This window comes from Ursus arctos, unplaced genomic scaffold (assembly GCF_023065955.2).
Source record: "Ursus arctos isolate Adak ecotype North America unplaced genomic scaffold, UrsArc2.0 scaffold_10, whole genome shotgun sequence".
Classification (NCBI taxonomy): Eukaryota; Metazoa; Chordata; class Mammalia; order Carnivora; family Ursidae; genus Ursus; species Ursus arctos.
In genome coordinates this window covers 77,644,623-77,667,620 of record NW_026622764.1, presented here as the reverse complement: position 1 = coordinate 77,667,620, position 22,998 = coordinate 77,644,623, and the positions used below count along the sequence as shown (strand labels likewise).

General features: G+C 40.9%; 2 protein-coding genes and 1 long non-coding RNA gene across 6 annotated transcripts in view; 2 read left to right on the top strand and 1 right to left on the bottom strand.

The window, feature by feature from the left end:
* Nucleotides 1-3,660, bottom strand: part of CENPJ (centromere protein J) — a 59,461-nt gene extending 55,801 nt beyond the window's left edge. The window contains exons 1-2 of one of the 2 annotated variants that reach the window (XM_057309865.1): nucleotides 3,552-3,654; nucleotides 1,752-1,833 (exon numbers count right to left, since the gene is read on the bottom strand). The gene's annotated coding sequence lies outside the window, so the exon portion shown is untranslated. Of the gene's footprint in view, nucleotides 1-1,751; nucleotides 1,834-3,551 lie in introns of both variants that reach the window. The other variant, XM_044381681.3, reaches the window with a different exon arrangement.
* Nucleotides 3,661-3,893: 233 nt separating this feature from the next.
* On the top strand, nucleotides 3,894-4,845 carry LOC130543270 (uncharacterized). Of its 2 annotated transcripts, none has more exons than XR_008958489.1 (2): nucleotides 3,894-4,079; nucleotides 4,599-4,845. It is a non-coding gene; the product is annotated as an uncharacterized LOC130543270 (long non-coding RNA). The 2 variants fall into 2 exon arrangements; XR_008958490.1 differs by having other exon boundaries at nucleotides 3,894-4,153.
* A 3,879-nt stretch (nucleotides 4,846-8,724) lies between these two features.
* PARP4 (poly(ADP-ribose) polymerase family member 4) overlaps nucleotides 8,725-22,998 on the top strand; it is a 128,022-nt gene continuing 113,748 nt past the window's right edge. The window contains exons 1-3 of one of the 2 annotated variants that reach the window (XM_057309855.1): nucleotides 8,725-8,811; nucleotides 12,327-12,506; nucleotides 20,737-20,869. In XM_057309855.1, the coding sequence (XP_057165838.1) occupies nucleotides 20,738-20,869 (132 nt within the window). In that variant the 5' untranslated portion in view covers nucleotides 8,725-8,811; nucleotides 12,327-12,506; nucleotide 20,737. The remainder of the gene's footprint in view (nucleotides 8,812-12,326; nucleotides 12,507-20,736; nucleotides 20,870-22,998) is intronic. The other variant, XM_026492939.4, reaches the window with a different exon arrangement.

The following is a 22,998-nucleotide window of genomic DNA, read 5'->3' as shown; positions in this document are numbered from 1 at the left end:
TTCCTGAGAACACTTCTTCCTATAGAGCCCATACTTTGTACCACTGAGCCTGGAAAAACCACTGAATTCTGAATCTCATATGATTTCACTGTATTACCTATGACTCTTCCTTTATTGTCTACCAAACCTCCAGAGGTCAACAGGGTCCTCCCCTTCATTCCTTAAAATTTTCTGGCTGAGCAACTGGAAGAACAGTGTTGCCATTAACCGAAATGGGGAAAACTAGAGATGAAACATTTTTGGGGGAATGAGAGATCAAGAGTTGAATTTAAAACATTTTTTTAGGCCTTTTTTTTTTTTTAAGTTTTTATTATTTTGTGGGGAGTATGAGCGGGGGGAGGGGCAGGAGAGGCAGACTTCCCACTGTGCAGGGAGCCTGATGCGGGGCTCCATCCCAGGACCCTGAGATCATGACCTGAGCCGAAAGCAGACACTTAATCAACTGAGCCACCCAGGCACCCCTGAGTTTCAAACATTTTAAGATGCCTAACAGGTGTTCCAGTCATCATCATATAAGCAGTTGGACACACGAGAATGGGATTCATGGATGAGGTCAAGGCTGTGAAGCATAAATGTGAGTATCCTTAGCATATAGGTGATATTTAAAGCCTTGACACTGGGTGAGATCACTAAGTGACTAGGGGTAGACAAAAAAGAGAAGATGTAGAAAGTATGGTGTTCTTGAGACCAAGTGAAGAAAGTGTTTCAAGGAAGAAAGATCTGTTAAATGCTGTTAATAGATGAAGGGTGAGGAGAACTGAAAACTGACCTTGGAACTGAGCAAAATAAAGGTCATGATAACTTCAATGACAGCAACTTGGGGAAGAGGAAGACTGCAAAAGCTTGGTTGGAGGGAATACATGAAAGAATGAGAAACTGAGGCTAGCTAACTCTTTCCAGGAGTTTTGTTATAAAGGGAAGGAAATAAATAGGACAGTAGCTGCGCAGGGAAGCACGGCGAAGAAAGATTTTTAAGACAGGAGAAATAAAAGCATGTGTGTAGGTTAATGAGGATGGAGAAAGCAAAGAATTACTATAGCATTGTCTTTGAGGAGAGAAAGGAGAAAATCTAGTACCAAAGTGAAATGAAATTCACACTATTTTTCAGATACAATTCTAGACTTAAGATAGATAGATACATAGATAGATAAATAGATATCTCCAAAGGGAAATGAAAAATGGCAATTTGGAGGCAAACGTGTATTTAGCTTTGTACCTAGTACCCGAAAAAAAAAAAGATATAAGCAGAAAAAGAAATACAGATGCCCAAACATTAAAAAATGCCCATCATCACTCCATTGAATAGAAATTAAAACAGTAACGACATGCCATTTTTCACATACCAGGTTGGCAAAAACCAAAAATTGCTAAACCCCAGTATGGAAAAGAACTCTTTCATAAAATGTTACTTGGCAATGTAAATTGGTAAAACCTTTTGAAGGGCAATTTGATAATATTGATCCAAACTGTAAAGGCACAGAAACTTTGACTCAGCAATTTCACATCTAGGCATTTTGTGCTATACTGGCACAAGTTCACAACATTTGTAATAAACTGATTAATGTCTTAAATGTCTATTAAGGGAAGACCAGCTAATTACAGTATTCACATTATACAAGGGTTACAGAGAACCAAGTAAGCTTATTAAGTACTGATAGGGGAGTCCTGAATATATACAAGATATATTGTTAAATTGACTTAGGCAAAATGCAAAGCAGTTTATAAGAAATCAGACAAAAAAGTACAATTACCTAGAACTGTACTATCCATTATGGTAGCCACTAGTCACATATGGCTATTTAGCACTTGAAAGTAGCTAATATGACTGAAGAACTGAAAGACAGATGGGGTCATTTTATTAAAACGGATTTAATAGAATTTTAAAACAAGAGACTGCTGTTTCCCTTGTTGCTTTACTGAGTGTAATGACATATACTGAAAATACTTGTGCTACATTTTCTGAAGCAGAATCCTGAAATAGTGTCATGGGTACAGTTGTTAAATCACATATACAAATACTCTGAATCACCAGTTTGTAGAACTGTTCAAAGAAATATAGGACAAAAGGAATGCTTTCAAACTATTCACTAAGCAAAGGCCAAAGTGACAGTGTGATTTTTCTCACTGGTATCACAGTCTGAGATCCACAGCTATTCACATATTTAAAAACACTGCGCTACAAACAACATGGATGAGTAATGTTGAGTCCAAGTCTCAACAAATTCACACTGTATTTCCATTTAATAGGAAGTTCAAGAATAGGCAAAATAAATTTATAAGTACAGAAGTCAGACTCATGGTTATCTAGGTAGCCGGGGTTGGACTGACTGAGAAGAGGCTTCTGCCTTCAGGGTTGATAGGGAGTGTTATTATCTTTACCTGGTGGTGATTACACGGGTGTATACATTTGGGTAGTACACTTAAGATTAAGGCAGTTTACCGAATATCTGTTATTGCTGAATAATTTTTAAAAATCTGTTCTAAGCAAACTAACTCTAATTATTTTTGAGTCGAAAGGTAACAGCTTTTCATCAAAACCAAGTAATCTATGTTAAATTTCAAAGACTTTAGCAGGAAAATTTGAAATCCAAATTTAGAAAGGAGACAAGCTACAAAGTTATTTATTTTGTAACATCAAAAACTAGAAAAGTTCTCTAGATTGAGTTCCTTATCGTTGTGTTGCAGCACTCAAGACATCTGCATCTTAAAACAAACACCTTAAAACAAACTACACTTAAAACAAACACTTCTATCCCTTCATTTTAATTTCATGAATATGATCCTCAAAGTGTATTTACTGTCAGCATGAAGAATAAAAATACTGTTTCACCTTAATCTGCGATTTATTATTAATATTCAGGCAAATAAAGGGAACATATATGTATGTTGCTAAAGGGAACATATATATAGCAAAATGTCTAGAAAGGATTATCATGTGGACTAGGATTTTTTAGATATCAAAATCTGTTTGAAACAAATTCACAGCCTCGAAACCTCCAGACAGTGCTATGTAAACATTCTTTAAGTAGTTTGGGAGAATAAATTCTCTGCATCCTGAAGGGGAAAGTGGACACAGTTAATTCAAAGTCACCCTCCGACCGTATAACTAGTTCATTTGGGAGATGATTTATCAGTCTCCCAAAATACATGTTCTTGGAAACCACGACTCCACAGCAAAGCTTTAAAAGACAGCTCTTGACTGATGATCGTCGGTGACGATCTGCCCTTAATAAGGACAGAAAGCAACGCCACTTTACACTTTCTTTTCGAACGATTGTGTCTCCTACGCTTCTAAACAGCGGCTTGAAGTACAGCCAAAACCACAGGCGGTGACCGTCCCTGAAAGGCAGGCTCCCTACAAAACAGCGTTAAGCTAGGACACAAAACTGATGTTGGCCGCCACCGCACGGTCGCCCGGCGTCCCGCTCCCTCCGCGCCCCGCCGAGCCAGCCCCAGAGGCCCGGAGCGGGTCCCTCCCACGTCCCGCCAACACTCTTAGATGCAGGGCGGCCACCACACCAGCTCCCCCGCTCCTTTCATCCACAAATTACCGCTCCGCCGTCCCCTGGCCTCTCAGTCCACTCAAACCAGAGCAAGAACCGTCCCTGCATTTATGAATGAGGCGCCACAATCACCACCTAGGGTTGGAGCTCCGCCCCCAGGGACGGCTCCGCCCCCCTTATCCGAGGGCTCCTGGGAAATGTAGTTTCCACCAGCAACCCCTCTGCACTTACGTGCGGGCACTGGGGGACCCACGTAAACTACCATTCCCAGAGGGATCACAGGGGCGGACGTTACCTAAGGGATTCACTGTGAAGCGCCTTCCTGTTGGGCCGCGGGCTAGTGACCGGAGTAGGCGGGAGGCGGGGCGGGAAGGAAAAACCGTTCCTAGAGTGAACTTCCGTGACAGACCGAACCGCCCCCCCCCCCCGGGCCCCGCCTTGGAAACTAAGGAGAGCGCCTTTGCGAGAAATCTCGATGTTCAGAGAAAAGCAGAGGACACAAGAGACTCAGAGCTAACAGGGTACAGATGGACGCTTTTAGGGGTTATGGGGGCAGAGCAGGGCTTTTTCCTTCAGGTGAGTCTATTTCGTTTTCGGATTTGCCTGGGTTTGACAGTGCTCACAGGCACTCTTCAGGGAAAAGTAACCAGGTGAGAATTCACTCCCAAAATAGTCATCACTCATCATTTCTCGTGCAGCCAAAAAATACATGGTTTGGCTGTGCGTGTCCATTAGATGTTAAAACTCTTTAAGCACTAAAAGTGCAAAATTCAGGAAATGTTTTCTTAATTGCCACCACAGAGGGCTGTGTAGCTGGAAAACACTGCGCTGCAACTTACCGTAGCATACATAACCGGGTTTCGTGTCTGTTTAAATTACCAGTAAGCCAAGTGAAATTTGTTAAAAAAAAAAAAAAAAATGCCGTTTATAACAACCACTGTAATCACTTAAATAAACTACCACTGGTTAAAGATAATTTAAAAACACTGTCACAGAAATTTGGCCCCCCCAAATTTTTTTGCTACCTACTTCAAAAATAGACTCTCCCTAAAGCAAGGTTTTGGATTTGCTTTTTTTTTTTTTTTTTCATTCTAGGTGAGGAAACCGAAGCCCAAGACCTCCAAGATCACACAACTATTTAAGATGCCTTATGAAGATCCAAATGCTCTTCTTCATTTATAATGGACCTTTGGCTTGAAAAATGTTAAAATGTTGTGTTATCTTTTCAGATAGTCACAATATCCTCTAATTGTGTGCCTGTATTTTATGACTGTATCTTTATTCTAATGTAGTATGTAGTACCATTTTGCTTGTTTGTTGAATAAATGGATCTTTTTCCACACTCAAGTCTTAACCAGTTGTTAAATTAAGGTTCTAATGTGTAAGTGTTCACCTGTAGCCCAGGTAAGGAGGAACTTTCAGCTTCTATTCTGCCGGACAATGAAAGATTCAACCTCATCAGCTACTCCCATCCTGTTGCATATTCAAGTATTGATGTAGAGAAAAATGAGATGAAGAGTTCCCATCCAGGGGTTTCAACCACAAATTATCCATTCTGATACAATCCTTTATGCCATCATAGAAGGCAAGAGGGCACTATACTATAATGGTTAAGAGCTCCTGCTTTGGAGTCAGTCAAATTTTACTTATTTTTTTTACCAGTCAGTCAAATCCTAGCTTGATGACTTACAAAACACTGTGTAGTCTTTAGCACTCAACTTCTCAGAAACTCAGTCTTCTCATCTGAAAAATGGGGATGATAACAACAATACCTACCTCATAGATTCATCAAGACTATTAAAGAAGATATATTAAACTTGGCATAACACTTGCCTTGTAGTAAAAATTTAATGAACAGGAGGTGTTTTCACTTTTTAAAAAATCATTTTTTTGAGGTATGACTGACATGCAAAAAGCTCTACATAGTTAATGTATATAACTTGTTGAGTTTTGGAGGTAAGTATTCACCCATGAAACCATCACCACAATCTATACCATAAACATATCCATCAAGGTGCTTTCATTTTTGTCATGACTTCAACTGTTGATGAGCTCATTTTGTCTGCCAAAGCCCACCTCTACAGATCATGTCAAATGGTTTTGTAAGATACAAAATAATAGCATATTATTATCAAGTAATTTGGTAATAATATTATTTTAACATAGTTGATCTGGTTATGAAAGATGTTCAGAGAGTTGAAAAGTTTTCACTGTTAGACTGGTGGTAGTAGAGACTGCTCTGTCAAGGGAAGACAGAGTTGTAGGCCTGGTCAAGGAATGATCTCCATGCTGGCATCATCTAGGCTAGAAAGGATGACTCTAGCAGGATAAGGAGATAACACCGAGAGATTAAAGTACCTCGCCTCTAGGCAAAAGCAAGAAACCCCACAGCCCACTTATCTGTGGGGAGGAGAGGGGGTTCCTCACCAAGGACCCAAACTCAAGATTTCTAGAATTTTATCACAGTAAAGAAGTTTCTATCAACCATATTGGATGCTGAAAGACAATTTTTTAAAAAATCTTGTTTTAATAAAGATAAAATTATTCCTGGTGCACTGGACTTGCAGCAAAAGATCATGGAAACCTATTAGTCGAAATAACAAAGGGATTATCACATCCACTACCTTCTGCAATGTCTGAGCAATAATGTTGAATACACAATAAAGGAGAATTCTAGCCTGAATCACTGCTATGATCATAGCAGAGCAATACTATATTTGTCACACCTATATTGTTACCCTCTTCTTGAACATAATAGTTGAGATTTTTATGTAATTGCCTGATGGTTTTTAAAGCATTCTCTAGGTTTTTATTACACATTTTTAAAAAAAGATTTATTTATCAGGGCACCTGGGTGGCTCAGTAGGTTGAGCCTCTGCCTTCAGCTCAAGGATGGTCTCGGGATCCTGGGATCAAGCCCTGCATCGTCAGGCTCCCTGCTCATTGGAGAGTCTGCTTCTCCCTCTCCCTCTACCCCTCTCCTCCATTCATTTCCTCTCTCAAATAAACAAAATCTTAAAAAAAAAAAAGATGTATTTATTTGAGGGAGAGAGTGCACTCGAGCAGGGAGAAGGGCAGAGGGAGAGTGAGAATGCTCAAGCAGACTCCCTGCTGAATGCAGAGCCTAAGGTGGGGCTTGATCCCAGTACCCCGAGATCATGACCTGAGCCAAAATAAAGAGTCACTGCTTAATATACTGAGACACCAGACGCCCCTGCTTTTCTTACACATTTTTAAACCAGCCCATTTACTTTCCAAAAATATGAAAATTACCAGTTTGCATATCCTAATATCCATATCCAAAATATTGAGTAATTCCTATGTGTCAGGCACATTCTTCTTTGAGTGTTTGGTAGAATTCACCAGTGAAACCAGCTGATTCTGGGCTTTTCTTCGTTGGGTGGTTTTTGATTACTAATTCAATCAATATCTTATATCTATTCATATTTTCTATTTTTTCTTAAGCAAGTGGTGGTAGTTTGTGTGTGTTTCTAAGGTGTTTCTCCACTTCATCTAGGTTATCTAATTTGTTGATGTACATTGTTCATAGATTCTTTTATAACCCTTATTTCTATATTGCATTCCACTGAAGTCAGAGAAAGTATTTGGTATGATTTCGATTATTTAAATTTATTGAAAATTTGTGACATATCTTAGTTTCATGTTCATTTAAAAGAATATGTATTATGTGATTATTGTATGTCCTATATTTGTCTTTTAGATCTTATTGGTCTAAAAAATCTCACTCCTGGCTTTTCTTCTCATGCTTTTCCTCCTAGGCCTTCAGCCTGTTCTTTGCCCCAACTGTTTTTTGGGTTTTGTTGCCCCAGGCAGGAATTTGTTCTTATGCCTTTCAATGTTTTTGAACATTACATCCCCTAAGTAGCTGTTTTTCTGCCCTAAGAACATTTGAGTTAGGGAAAACAAAGGTAAACCCATCATATCAGTCCTTCCCGGAACCCCCACACAGGTCAAAACAAACATAATTCCTTAAAACAAAGTCTCTGCTCCCTCCAGAGCCAGATTATCCAAACTGGGAATGAGGGCTGGCAAAGGGGATGGAGCTAGAGTAAGTGAAAACGTGTAAACATCTCCCACCTTGTTTCAGTGGCCTTTTTCCTTGTTACACATTTACTTGTTTGCTGTAAACTTTGACTATCTTCTGTGTTCTGATAAGGTAGTTTCTGATAGTTTTTGCCCAGTTTTTAAAAATGTTTCTGGGGAAGGATGGACCCTGGGACTCCCTACTGTACCATTTTTGCTGATGGCACCTCAGCTGATTCTTACACCACCCAAAAGGTAATGATGAACCAGGAGCCCCAGTAAAGTACCTTGTCCACAATCCCCTGAGTAATAAATAGTAGAATCAGAATTCAAATCCATACCCTCTCTACATCGTTTCTATTCTCATTTAATTCAGTATCTGGGGAATTTTATTGTTTCCTATTATTTTACCCCCACACTCAATGAATTTCAGCCCCCACCTCTCTGGAATGGCAGATCTATATTTATAACTACTTGAGAACACTACCACAAGTTTCAAATTCAAGAAGTCTTCAGCTAAATTCATTATCTTAACCTCCTGTTTCTCCATTCTCAAACCCTCCGGAATTTGCTTCTTACTTGCTTCCGGGAATTACTCTCACTTCTTAGTTAAATGGCAGCACCATCCACCACTTTTACCAAAGTCCAACTTCGGAGTTAACTCATTGGCCAAATCCTGCCTGAAAGATGCAACTGAAAAAATCCTGGACCCTTGGGGCACCTGGGTGGCTCAGTTGGTTAAGCCTTCGACTTTGGCTCAAGTTATGATCGCGGGGTCCTGGGATTGTGTCCCTTCACGCCCCACCGTGGGCTCCACGCTCAGCCGGCAGTCCGCTGGAGGATTCTCCCCCTCTCCCTCTGCCCCTCCCCCTGCTATCTCTCTCAAATAAATAACATCTTTAAAAAAAAAATCCTGAATCCTCAGTCGGATCCCGGAAGAGAAACCCTACCCGAGCCCAATGCCTAATCCCGGGGCAGCCCCTCAATCCTCCCTAGACAGCACTCAGTGTGGGTCACAGGGCTCGGCCTCGGGAGGCAGCCGAGGGCGGGCTTCCGGCAGCGCTCTTACAGGCAGTGCCTGCGGTGGCCGCGCCTCGGGTCAGCGCTGGGAGCCTGGAGCCCGGAATCCGGAAGCAGTTGGTGCGGGGGCTCTGGGAGCGGGGAGCGCGGGGAGCGTCGGGAACCCGAGCATCAGACGCGAGGAGAACCCCGAGCGTGGAGCGCCAGGAGCAGCGAGCGTCTGGAGTGGGCCGGCTCCCGGCAGGTGCGTGGGCGCCTTGGCTAGATCACCAGTCCCGGCCCAGGCCGGGCCCCGTCGGCTGGCGGGGTAGTCCGGGCCGGGAGGTGGCCGCGTCGACTCCCCCGTGCCTGAGAGGCGGGCTCACCTCTGTGCCGCCGCTGGCCGTGCTTGCGGAGCTATCTTTACCACGCTGGTGGCTGTGGGACTGGAGGCGCGCCCCTGCAGCTCGCGCGGTCGGGGGAGTTGGCGTGTTCTCGTGCGGGTCGCCGGCCCAAGTGACAGGACACAGGTGGGGCCGCCACCGGGAGCTGGTGCTCAGAGCCGGTCTCTGGGCGCGCCCTGGGCTCAGGGAAAATGAGCAGATCGCAACAGAACTTTTCTTGCTTCCAGTAGGCAGACACCCTGTCCTCTTCAAATGGCGTATTTTTAAAGTTAGGTTTGGAAAAGGAAACTTTTCAAAAAAATACAGTATTTTGGTGAATAATCAGGGAATGTAATCAGATCTCAAAATTAGGAACGCCATGGCAGAAATATTCAATATGCATGTTGAAGATCAAAGTTGAAAACTTGGAAATCCGTTAAATACTTTATGCGGGGAATGCCCAGTAACTCAGCTGGAGGACTGAGTTGGTCCAGAATAACAGCGCTGCTGAATGTTCAAACTTTTGATTCTGGATTGCAAAATAACAATAAAGATATAAAAATATTTAAAGTGTAGTGTTATGATAAAGGAAAAATTTACTCTCCATATGTGCATGTTGCGGAGAGAGTAGCTGGAATTTGTGAGGAGGAGCTCAGGGAGTTCCTCGGGAGCTGAGGATGTGTGTGCTCTTGTCCTGTGAGCAGAACACAGGGCCTCTTGGATGGAAGACACTCCGAAATCTCATATGTGCACAATAAGCTCTGATGACCACATGAATGAACGCTGACTGTTTAGGAGAAGCTTGGAAAGGAGGGAGAGACTGGTGGCACATGTTTAAGAAAGCTACTAGCCAGGGGGCGCCTGGGTGGCACAGCCGTTAAGCATCTGCCTTCGGCTCAGGGCGTGATCCCGGCGTTATGGGATCGAGCCCCACATCAGGCTCTTCTGCTGTGAGCCTGCTTCTTCCTCTCCCACTCCCCCTGCTTGTGTTCCCTCTCTCGCTGGCTGTCTCTATCTCTGTCGAATAAATACATAAAATCTTTAAAAAAAAAAAAAAAAAAGAAAGAAAGCTACTAGCCAGGAGAGGCCACACATTTAAGAGAGACTCCATATACAATCGAAGAAGACAGAAGTCAAGGCCTGACTTGAGATTTCACAGAATTTAATAGTGTTAGTTTCACTTCCTACAATCGGTAGGAAGACAGAAGTCAAGGCCTGACTTGAGATTTCACAGTATTTGAGTGCTAGTTTCACTACCTCCTACAGGGCCTCAGCTGTTAAGAATGGGCCAGAGAGTTGTTTAAAATGTTTGTTTATACTTTGTTTTCACAACAATGCCACTGAACTGTACACTTAAAAATGGTTAAAATGGTAAATTTTATGTGACGCACATTTTACCACCAAAATAAAGGCTAAAATATATCTATACTGTTTGACTCAGTAAGTCCACTTCTGACCATCTATTCTAAGGAAATAGTGACAGAGATTTGGCCAAAAAAATATGTATAAAACATTTTCCTCAAAGTGTATTTATAATAATGAACAATTTTCAGTAACCAAATACCTGATGACTTGGGGGAAAGTTAAATTACACATAGCCACTACGAATATTTTCAAAGACTATTTAGTGTTAATTGGGCAAATTCTCATTAAAAGTTACATAAAAGAAACTAGCTGTAAAATTCAATAATATTCACAAATAACATATTTTTATTAAAATAATTTATAAAATATATTGATACAGGAAAGAATAATATCAAAGATATTGAAAAATATCAAAACAGTGGAGTTGTTTCTCCATGGAGGGATCATAAGTGCTTTTTCAAAACAACTTTACTGAGATAAAATTTCATATCATTAAATTCACCCATTTTAATTGTATGATTCAAAGAGTTTTAATAAGTTGTGCATCATCACCGTAATCTAGTTTAGAACATTTCCAGCACTGTACGTGTTCTTTATTTTTCTTCATACTGGTTAACCTACTTTGGGGGAGAAGTTATGTTAGGAAAGACAAATTCATAGTACTTTCCTAGGAAATTTAAGCAAAACTGAAAAGTAATACAATTTTAGATAAAACTGAAAAGTAATATAATTTAACAAGAATAAAAATTATTTAAGCTCTTCGACTCAGTACTGTTTAGGATTTCAGGACTGTTTTCTAAGGCAATCATTGGAATTACAACAAAGATTTACATGTAAGGGTGTACATCATAGCTTTTTTTCTTAAAGATTTATTTATTTGAGGGGGGGAGTGCAGAGAGAAAGGAAGAGACAATCTTCAGCGGACTCCCCACTGAGCTGATCCTGGAGCCCAAGGTCATGACCAGAGCCAAAATCAAGAGTCAGACAGTTAACCAATTGAGCCACGCAGACGCCCCCATAGCTTTTTTTTTTTTTTTAAGATTTTATTTATTTATTTGTCAGAGAGAGAGTGAGCAAGCACAACAAGCAGGGGAGCAGCAGGCGGAGGGAGAAGCAGGCTCCCTGCTGAGCAAGGAGCCCAATGCAGGAGTCCTGGGATCACGACCTGAGCCAAAGGCAGAAGGCAGATGCTTAAGCAACTGAGCCACCCAGGCGTCCCTATAGCTTTGTTATTGATACCAAAATTTAGAAGTAATTTGATTGCCCAATAATAGAAATAGTTCATTTATGATACATATCTAAGATAGCCTCTTTTAAAAATGTTTTCCAAGAATAATTAATGATTTAATGCTAAAGACAAAATGCTGACATAAAATGCAAGATAGGTATTGTGAACATGGTGTGATTTCAATTTCGATAATAAGACAGTCCACTACAGTACATACACATAGAAAAAAAGCCTGGAAAAAAAGGCCAAAGAAGTTAACATGGCCTCTAGGTTTTGAGATTATTTTGCTGTTGTTGTGTAGTTCTGAATTTTCCAAATTTTCCAAGATGAGCATGAATGACTTTTCTATTAGAAAGCATTTTTTAAAAGACCAGGTCAGAGGTCTTAAGAACACACCCAGGACAGATCTGGAGAGGTGGATTCGAGTATCCATGCCCACTTTAGCTTTCCTTGTCCAACGTAGGCAGGGTACATTATGTAGAGACTGTCCTGAACGTTGTTAAAGATTCATAGAATTTAGTGTTTTGTTTGTTTGTTTGTTTACTGTCAGAAGTTAAAACAGGATAGATTAATCTAAATAACAGTGTGATACCTTTCATGGTATCCATCAGCATCTCTCCCATCTATAAACCCTGGTAAATATGAATCAATTCAAATGTAAAAGATAATCAACACATAGGAAATTAGTAAGTATTAATGCTATGGAAAGGCAGAGTTAGATCAAGAGACTTCAGTTTAACCAGACATCATAAGAAAAAAAATGCGAACCCCTAATTTGTTCATTTACTGGACATATATTTCTAGGTCCTAAGTGTGGAGTGGGGCTAAGGAAAAGGGTCCCAGGGAGAAGGAACAGCATGTGCAAAGGCCCTGAGGACCCAACTTGGAGTTTTTCCAACCTGGAGAAAAAGCCAGTGTGACAAGGACAGAGTGAAAGAGAGGTGTGGGAGGAGGCTGTGGAGAGAGGCGAGGCCTTGAACCATGGTAAGAAATTTGAATTTCACTTGAAATGTAATTAAAAAGAAAAAAACTTTACCCAAGCTACAGTGTAGAGGAGCTTAGAGGCAGAGAGGAGAAGAAGTGGGAGAGGAAGTTAGGTCTCTACTGATGGGGGGGCCAGGGTGACAGAGATGAGGAAAATGGATTGATTGCACCTGCTCTGAGAAGGAAATGCTGATGGCCAAAGGAGGTAAGATGGGGAGAAATCACAGGTAGCACCCAGTGGCTTGAGCAGGCAGCAACACCCAGCAGCCACTTACAAAGAGGAGAACAGAGGTAGGCCAAGGTTGTAGACTTGGCAAATCTGGGGTGCCTGAGGTGCACACAATGGGAAGGCAGTGGGCATTTTGTCCTAAATTAGGGGCAATCCTCATATAGACTTCATTCAGGGTCTTGAAGAATGGGCACCATTGCTCAGGCAAGGACACTAGAGTGGGGACTCCAGCCTGGGAGAACTGAGCACTTCAGGACCAGGTGGAGCTGAAGGAGGAACAAGAACCCTGGGCACGTGGTTGGGAGGCTGGGCCCTATAGGTGCCTGCCAACTACCTGCCTTACTCAGACCTGGGAGCCACTTTCCAGGAAACACCAGCTTATTTGGTGGAACCTCTTAGAGATGACTCCAGTTTAATAAAATTGACAAATAGCTACTATGACTTAAATCCAGTATCTCACCATTTATTAGTTTATTAAGTACCTATATATTTCTTTCCATTCAAAATATACCTGTTTTTCTTAGAAGTAATTCTTTTCTGTAAGTGGGAAAATATGACAGTAAAATAAATTAAATTAAAATACAAATATATTTCCATTTAAATATAAGCTGTATATTTTTATTACTAATTGATCAATTTTTCTCTAGAATGGCTTAACAGAAACCCATATAACTAATGGGCCTAATGGGTCTTTTTGATTTTATAGAATTATATATAAAAATCTGTGGTTTCAGTACCACATAATATTAATTTTTAGTTAGATAAATGCTTCTATGTTTTTTTTATTATTATAATCATATTTTTATTATGATAGTCACCATACAGTACATCCCTGGTTTTTGATGTAAAGTTCAATAATTCATTAGCTGCGTATAACACCCAGTGTACCATGCAATACGTGCCCTCCTTACTACCCATCACCAGCCTATCCCGTTCCCCCACCCCCTCCCCTCTGAAGCCCTCAGTTTGTTTCTCAGAGTCCATAGTCTCTCATGCTTCATTCCCCCTTCTGATTACCCCCCCTTTCGTTATCCTTTTCTTCTCCTACCGATCTTCCTAGTTCTTATGTTCCATAGATGAGAGAAACCATATGATAATTGTCCTTCTCTGCTTGACTTATTTCACTTAGCATTATCTCCTCCAGTGCCGTCCATGTTGCAGCAAATGTTGAGAAATCGTTCTTTCTGATAGCTGAGTAATATTCCATTGTATATATGGACCACCTCTTCTTAATCCAGTCATCTGTTGAAGGGCATCTCGGCTCCTTCCACGATTTCGCTATTGTGGACAATGCTGCTACGAACATTGGGGTGCATATGGCCCTTCTCTTCACTGTATCTTTGGGGTAAGCACCCAGTAGTGCAATGGCACGTCATAGGGTAGCTCAATTTTTAACTTTTTAAGGGACCTCCACACTCTTTTCCAGAGTGGCTGTACCAACTTGCATTCCCACTAACAATGTAGGAGGGATCCCCTTTCTCCACATCCTCTCCAGCAATTGTTGTTTCTTGCCTTGTCAATTTTTACCATTCTAACTGGCGTAAGGTGGTATCTCAGTGTGGTTTTGATTTGAATTTCCCTGATGGCTAATGATGTTGAACATTTTTTCATGTGTCTGTTAGCCATTTGTATGTCTTCATTGGAAAAGTGTCTGTTCATATCTTCTGCCCATTTTATGATTCGTTTATTTGTTTCTTGTGTATTGAGTTTGAGAAGTTCTTTGTAGATCTTGGATACCAGTCTTTTATCTGTAGTGTCATTTGCAAATATCTTGTCCCATTCCGTGGGCTGCTTCTTAGTTTTTTTGACTCTTTCCTTGCTGTGCAGAAGCTTTTGATCTTGATGAAGTCCCACAATTTCATTTTATCTTTTGTTTCTCTTGCCTTTGGAGATGTGTCATAAAAAAGGTTGCTGTGGCTGATGTCGTAGAGGTTGCTGCCTATGTTCTCCTCTAGGATTTTGATGGATTTCTGTCTCACATCAGGGTCTTTCATCCATTTGGAGTTTATTTTTGTGTATGGTGTGAGAGAGTGGTCAAGTTTCATTCTTTTGCATGTAGCTGTCCAATTTTCCTAGCACCATTTATTGAAGTGACTGTCTTTTTTTCACTGGATGTTTTTTCCTACTTTATCAAAGATTAGTTGCCCAAAGAGCTGAGGGTCCATTTCTGGGTTCTCTATTCTGTTCCACTGGTCTATGTGTCTGTTTTTGTGCTGGTACCATGCTGTTTTTGTGATCACAGATTTATAGTACAACTTGAAATCCAGCACTGTGGGGCGCCTGGGTGCCTCAGTCGTTAAGCGTCTGCCTTCGGCATGATCCTGGTATTATGGGATCAAGCCCCACATCAGGCTCCTCTGCTGGAAGCCTGCTTCTTCCTCTCCCACTCCCCCTGCTTGTGTTCCCTCTCTCACTGGCTGTCTCTCTCTCTGTCAAATAAATAAATAAAATCTTTAAAAAAAAAAAAAAGAAAGAAAGAAAGAAAAGAAATCTGGCATTGTGATGCCCCCAGCTTTGTTTTTCCTTTTCAACAATTCCTTGGCGATTCATGTCCTTTTCTGGTTCCACACAAATTTAAGGGCTGTTTGTTCCAGTTCTTTGAAAAATGTCATTGGTATTTTGATCGGGATAGCATTGAAAATGTAGATTGCTCTGGGTAGCATGGACATTTTAACTATGTTAATTCTTCCAATCCATGAGCATGGAATATTTTTCCAACTTTTTGTGTCTTCCTCAGTGTCTTTCAAGAGTGATTTATAGTTTCTAGAATATAGGTCCTTTACGTCTCTGGTTAAGTTAATTCCAAGATAACATATGATTTTTAGTGCTATTGTAAATGGAATGGATTCCCTAATTTCTCTTTCTTCGGTCTCGTTATTCGTGTATAGAAATGCAACTGATTTCTGAGCATTGATTTTGTATCCCGCCACATCACAGAATTGCTCTATAACTTCTAGTAGTTTGGGGGTTGATTCTTCTGGGTTTTCCATATAGCGTATCATGTCATCTGCGAAGAGAGACAGTTTGACTTCTTCTTTGCCGATTTGAATACCTTTTATCCCTTTTTGTTGTCTGATTGCTGTTGCAAGGACTTCTAGTACTATGTTGAGTAATAGTGGCGAGAGTGGACATCCTTGTCGTGTTCCTGATCTTAAGGAAAAGGTGTTCAGCTTTTCCCCATTGAGAATGATATTTGCTGTAGGCTTTTCATAGATGGTTTTTATGAGATTGAGGAATGTACCCTCTATCCCTACACTCTGAAGGGTTTTAATCAGGAAAGGATGCTGTATTTTGTCAGATGCTTTTTCTGCATCTATTGAGAGGATCATATGATTTTTGGCTTTTTTCTTGTTGGTATAATCTATCACACTGATAGATTTGCGAATGTTGAACCACCCTTGCATCCCAGAGATGAATCCCACTTCGTCATAATGGATAATCCTTTTAATGTACTGTTGGATCCTATTAGCTAGGATCTTGTTGAGAATTTTGGCATCCATATTCGTGAGGGAAATCGGTCTGTAATTCTCCTTTTTGATGGGGTCTTTGCCTGTTTTGGGGATCCAAGTAATATTTGCCTCATAGAATGAAATTGGTAGTTTTCCTTCTGTTTCTATTTTTTGAAATATGTTTAGGAGAATAAGTATTATTTCTTATTTGAATGTTTGGTAGAGTTCCCCAGGGAATCCATCAGGCCCTGGCGTTTTGTTTTTTGGAAGGTTTTTAATCACCTTTTCAATCTCTTCATAATTAATTGGTCTGTTTAAAAAATCAATTTCTTCCTGTTTCAGTCTTGGTAGTTTATAGGTTTCCAGGAAGGCCTCCGTCTCTTCCAGGTTATTTAATTTATTGGCATAAAGCTGTTGATAAAAGTTTCTAATGATCCTTCCTGTTTCATTGGTGTTGGTTGTGACCTCTCCCTTTTCATTCATAATTTTATTAATTTGGGTCCTTTCTCTATTCTTTAGGGTAAGTCTTGCCAGTGGTGTGTCTATTTTATTTATTCTTTCAAAGAACCAGGTTCTAGTTCTGTTGATCTGCTCTACTGTGCTCCTGGTTTCTAATTCATTGATCTCTGCTCTAATTTTGATCAGCTGCTTTCTCGAGCATGGATTAGGCCTGTTCTTCTGTTGCTGTTCCAGCTTCTTGAGGTGAGAATATAAGAACTGCATTTTAGATTTTTCTATTCTTTTGAGTGAGGCTTGGATGGCTATGTATTTTCCCCTTAGGACTGCCTTTGCACTGTCCCATAGGTTTTGGACCGTTGTGTTTTCATTCTCATTGGTCTCCATAAATTGTTTAAATTGATTTTTGATTTCCTGGTTTATCGAGTCATTCTTGAGCGGGATGGTTCTTAGTCTCCAAGTATTTGAGTTTCTTCCAAATTTTTCCTTGTGACTGAGTTTCAATTTCAAAAGCATTGTGGTCTGAGAATATGCAGGGAATAATTTCAGTCTTTTGGTATCAGTTGAGACCTGTTTTGTGACCCAGAGCATGATCTATTCTTGAGAATGTTCCATTAGCATTAGAATAGAGTGAGTATTCTTTTGTTCTGTGGTGTAGTGTTCTTTATATATCTATGAGGTCCAACTCGTCTAGTATGGCATTCAAAGCTCTTGTTTCTTCGTTGATTTTCTGCTTAGGTGATCTATCTATTGCTGATAGTGGAGTGTTGAGGTCCCCTACTATTAACGTATTTTTATCTATATGTCTCTTTATTCTGGTTAAGAGTAAGCTTGTGTATCTTGGTGCTCCCCTGTTGGGGGCATATATATTTATAATTGTCATATCCACTTGTTGGATACATCCTTTAAGAATAATATAGTGCCCTTCTGTATCTCTAACTATAGTCTTTAGTTTAAATCCAATCTGTCTGAAATGTGAATTGCTACCCCAGCTTTCTTTTGAGGTCCATTGGCATGAAAGATGGTATTCCATCCATTTACTTTCAGTCTGGATGTATCTTTAGGTTCAAAATGAGTCTCTTGTAGACAGCAAATGGATGGGTCATTTCTTTTTATCCAATCTGCAACCCTGTGGCATTTATGGCAGCATTTAGGCCATTTACATTTAGAGTGATTATTGAGAGAGATGATTTTAATGATGCCATGTTACCTGTAAAGTCTTTGTTTCTACAGATTGTGACTTTCTGTTCTGTATCACTCTTGGGGCCTTTTTACGTTTATAGAACCCTCCTTAATATCTCCTGTAGGGCTGATTTCATGGTTATGATATTGGTCATTGGCTGGCGATTCTGGAAGGTCTTTATTTCTCCATCAATTCTGAATGACAGCCTTGCTGGATAAAGGATCCTTGGCTGCATGTTTTTCTCTGAAAGAGCTTTAAAAATGCCCCCACCCCAACCCTTTCTCTCATTCCAGGTCTGTGTAGACAGGTCTGACGTAATTCTGATACCTTTGCCTTGGTACGTGAGAAATTTCTTTGCCCTGGCCACTTTCAATACTGTATCCTTGGATCTAATATTTGCGAATTGCACTATGACGTGGCGTGGCGTAGGTTTGTCATGGTTGAGCTTGGGAGGGGTCCTCTCTGCCTCCTGGACACGAATGCTTGTTTCCTTTGCTAGATTGGGGAAGTTTTCAGCTACAATTTGTTCAAATATCTCTTCTAGACCTCTGTTTTTCTCCACCCTCTTGGAGATGCCAATGATTCTGACATTGGAACGTTTCATTGAGTCAGTAATCTCCCGTAACCTACATTCTTGAGTTTGGATTTTTTTGAGCCAAGTTTCTGTTTTAGTTTTCTCTTCTACTAACCCATCCTCCAATTCACTAATTTATTCTTCTGCCTCATTTACCCTGGCCATCAGAGCCTCTAGTTTTGACTGCATTTGATTCATACTATTTTTAATTTCTGCCAGATTCGCTCTCATTTCTGCCCTTAGAGATTCTATATTCTCGTTAATATTTTCGTTAATATTTTTTTCAAGTCTATACAACATCTTGACCATTGTTACTCTAAACTCCATTTCTGATAATTTGGTTATATCCATATCCATTAGTTCTGTGGCAGAGGCCACAGACTCATTGTCTTTTCTTTGCTGGGGGGGATTTCTCCTTCTCGTCATTCTGATGAGGAGAGGTTGTGGGGTTGCCCAGAGACCAAATTATTGACCAGGACCCAGGCAGTGTGCACTTGTTTTATAGGGACCTTAGAGATGTTAGCTTCTTGATTTTTCAGCCTGCCTTCTGGGCGAGGGGGCCTGCCGCGCCGATACTCAGGCAACCCTGTTTGGGTAGAGTCTCCGCGTCCCCTGTGAGGGGGGATGGGGATGGGCACTCTCTGAGCCGGTATTTCCAGGCTTTTGTTCCCTGGCGGCTTTCCCTGGCGGTTTGCTGTGCCTCTTCTGAGAGTCAGAGCAGCAGTGGCCGAATCCCAGCCTCCGTCTCAGAACAGAGGGATTGCAGTCTGCTCTCCACTGGGCTTTTCTGGCGACTTTAACTGTGTTTCTGTTGGTGCTGCTAAACCCTACAGCGTCCCAGGCTGTGCGCCGCACAGCTGGCATCCCAGCCCTCACTTCCAGGGCCGGCACATTTCTGTCCTTTGTGTTTCTAACACCGCCAGCCACCAGCTGCCCCCGCCCCCCGCACACGCTCTGGAGCTCTGTTTCAGTGTGGTTCACACGCACCCCGGAGCTCCAGTTCTCAGACTGGTTGTTCGCGTTCCCCGGCTCATGGTCACAGTCTGCTCTCTCGAGGGTGCTGGTCCCTGAGTCAGCCTGCTCCCCAGTGCAGGTGGCTACCGCTTCCCGGTGCCCGAACGCAGCGGCTCCCTCCCCCTTCCCTTTATCTTGCTATATCTGTGCGCGGATTCACGGCTCCCCACTTCGTACCTCAATACTCAGCACTGGAGATGTTCATTCGTAGAGATCCAGATGTATCTTCCTGCGTCTCAGGCCGATTCCGTGGGTGTTCAGGATGGTCTGGTACCTATCCAGCTCGACTCGGGACCAGCTGAAAAAGGGGTCCCCTACTCCTCCGCCATCTTAACTCCCTCTCCTATGACCTATCAGTGCTTCTATGTTCTTAAACCACACACTGATCTGAACTGAAATCTATATGTTTTCATTAAGATGTATAGTATGAGCTTATACCAAAGTATTTTGGAGTGCCATAGTATCAGCCATGAAGCTAGAAATGATTCTAAAACCAACATACTTATTGCAAGTTTGATCATTGTTCAATTTTTGTAGTTAAAAGTTGTTGCAATTTGTCTTTTTAAAATAATGCCCAGCTTCCCATAGTTTGCATATAGAACAATTCTGAATTCACTGTCTTTTATATTCACTGAAAAGAGAATCCTTTATTTTTTTCCCACAGACTCACCAGAATTTTATCATAATGTGGTTTGTTTATTTATTATTTAAATTCAATTTCATTAACATATACTGTATTATTAGTTTCAGAAGTACAATTTAGTGATTCATCAGTTGCATCTAACACCTAGTGCTCCTTACATCAAGTGCCCTCCTTAATGCTCATCACCCAGTTACCCCATCTCCCCACCTGCCAGCAATTGTCAGTTTGTTCCCTATAGTTAAGAGTCTGTTATGGCTGGGGCGCCTGGGTGACTCAGTCAGTTAAGCATCCGAATCTTGGTTTTGGTTCAGGTCATGATCTTGGGGTCTTGGGATCAAGACCTGCACTGGGCTCTGTGCTCCACGTGGAGTCTGCTGGAGATCCTCTCTCTCAAATAAATAAATAAAATCTTTTTTTTTAAAGTCTCTTATGGTTCCCCCCCCGTTTTAAGCTTATTTTTCCTTCCCTTCCCCAATGTTCTTCTGTTTTGTTTCTTAAATTCCACATATGAGTGAAATCATATGGTGTTTGTCTTTCTCTGACTGACTTATTTCACTTAGCACAATACCCTCTAGTTCCATCCATGGCATTGCAAATCACAAGATTTCATTCCTTTTGATGGCTCAGTAACATTCAATTGAGAATCTTTTAAAACCATGACTTGAAACTTTTTTTCCTACAGGATGACTGTGAGGATCTTTGCAAATTGTACCTTCTGTTTGAAAGTCAAGCACCTACCTCGTCAACAGAAGAAAAAACTGCAAAACGACATTAAGGAGAATGGTGGAAAATTTTCCTTTTTATTAAATCCTCAGGTATTTGCAAATTTTGTAAGAACTGTGTGATAAATACTGTGCATTAAGGGAGGGTAGGTCAAGGTGCTTGGCTGGCTCAGTGGGAAAAGCATGTGTGACTCTTGATCTCGGGGTCTTGACTTCAGGCCCCATGTTGGGCATAGAGCTTACTTAAAATAATAAATTACTATTTTATTTTTAAAAAGGGAGAATGGGTCATGGTTAGGAGGGTAAGCAGAGAAAATTGGCCACAGGAGAAAGTAACTGAAGGCAGGTGAAATTGTGACATCGCCAACAGGGAAGTTGGGCTGGAGAAAGGCAGAGGAGGAAAGACCACACGTCCCACCTTCTCTCCATTCCCTTGAGCTGTAGGGAAATCCCACACACCTTGTGAATTTGAGGTTATTAGAGTACAGCCGAAGACCTAAAGAGAAATAACTTCAGACCCGCCAAATCTATTCTCAAAAAGTGATAGTGTACAGCATTTGCAAAAAGGAGTCTAATCACTCACGAGTATGTCAACACTGAGTGTCATCTATACAGTGTGACTCAGGGGACAAAGAAAAACATGCATCATACACTCATTTTATACTGCTTGTATGGCTTGTACTGCTCGTTTTGTTTATTTAAAGGCTGAAGGAAGCTACTTTCCCTCTTGAAATGAATTGTAGGCCTGACAGTTTAAGATTGGTGACTTAACCTGCCCCTTCCTGGACCACAGCCCTGGGGCTTGTTGACCATGAGTCTGGTTTGTTCTGTGAAGTATGTTCAACTCCAGCTAGATCCTGGGTGCTCTCTGGCATTTAGTACTTTGCTGTGATTATCAGAAATGGAATGTCCTTGTTCACCTCCTGTTTAGGCAGAACTGTATATACATCCCTTATACGGCTTTCCTCACTTGCCTGTTTCACCATTTCTGTGGATGGATAAATAATTCAGGCCAGTTATACCTTCTCAGTTTATCTTCTGGGTAAAGAATGCCAGCATAATCTCGCATTTTCAGAAATTCCTACATACTGTGAGTGTAAACTTTTTGGAAGTTTTGTTGCCAATATATATAAACTTTTGAAATGTGCATACCAGGTATTATAATGAAGGAGACAGCTATGTATGTATTGTTGAGGAATGAGCTCCAAGATGAATTGTTAAGTGGAAAAGCAGGTTCAGAACAGCATGTTTAGTATGCTGCCATTTGTGACTAAAAATAGGGCTGTGTACTTATATGTATGTTGCCTATGCATAGGATAGCTCTAGAAAGCTACTCCAGAAACAAGTTACAACAGATGCCTCTGGGGAGACAAACTGGGAACAATGGTATGAAATATGTTAATTTATTATTATTATTTTACTTTTTAGATATTCTACAACATGCATATACTATTTATTCCAAAATAAATTAATAAAATTACAACTTAACAAATTAAATGAGTAATGAATACCTTTTGAATCTCTCATTCTACTCCTAAGAAAACAATTAAACAAGTATACAAATATGTGTACATGAAGTTGTTCAGCACGGCATTGTTTAAAAGAGTGAAAATTTGGAAATAACCTCTAGGGTTGGTTAATCAATTATGGTATATCCCTATCCATACTCTTTAAAAACTGTTGACTTTTTAAACTTTTATTTAACTGAAAATTATATTATTTGTAAGAGTTTTAGAAATCTGAGAAAGATTACTACAGATTATCTCCAGGAGTTTTAATGGTGGGCATTCTAAGAGAAGAAGGCAAGATGGCAGCAGAGTAGGGGACCTCGTTTTAATCTGGTCCCTTGAATTTAGCTGGATATCTCTGAAACCATTCTGAATGCACACAAATTCAGCCTGAGAGGTAAGAAAATATATCTGGAACTCTACAAGCAGAAAAATGATTGCTTTTTGCAAGGTGGGAGGTACGGAATCGTGAATCCTTGGGGAAATATCTGAAGGTAAACAGAGGGGGAGGGAGCCTCCATAAGCCAGCTGCTGGAAAATGATATAACACTGGAGCACAAAATTGGAACCCTTAGAAATCTACTCCAGTGAGAGACATTCCTTTCTTAAAGGGGCACAGGGGATGAAAAGAGCAGAATTCTAGGTGGGTCATTGTGGTCTCAGGATCCCAGGAGATACAGAAAGAATGGGGCTGCCTGACTGATAGAGTACCCA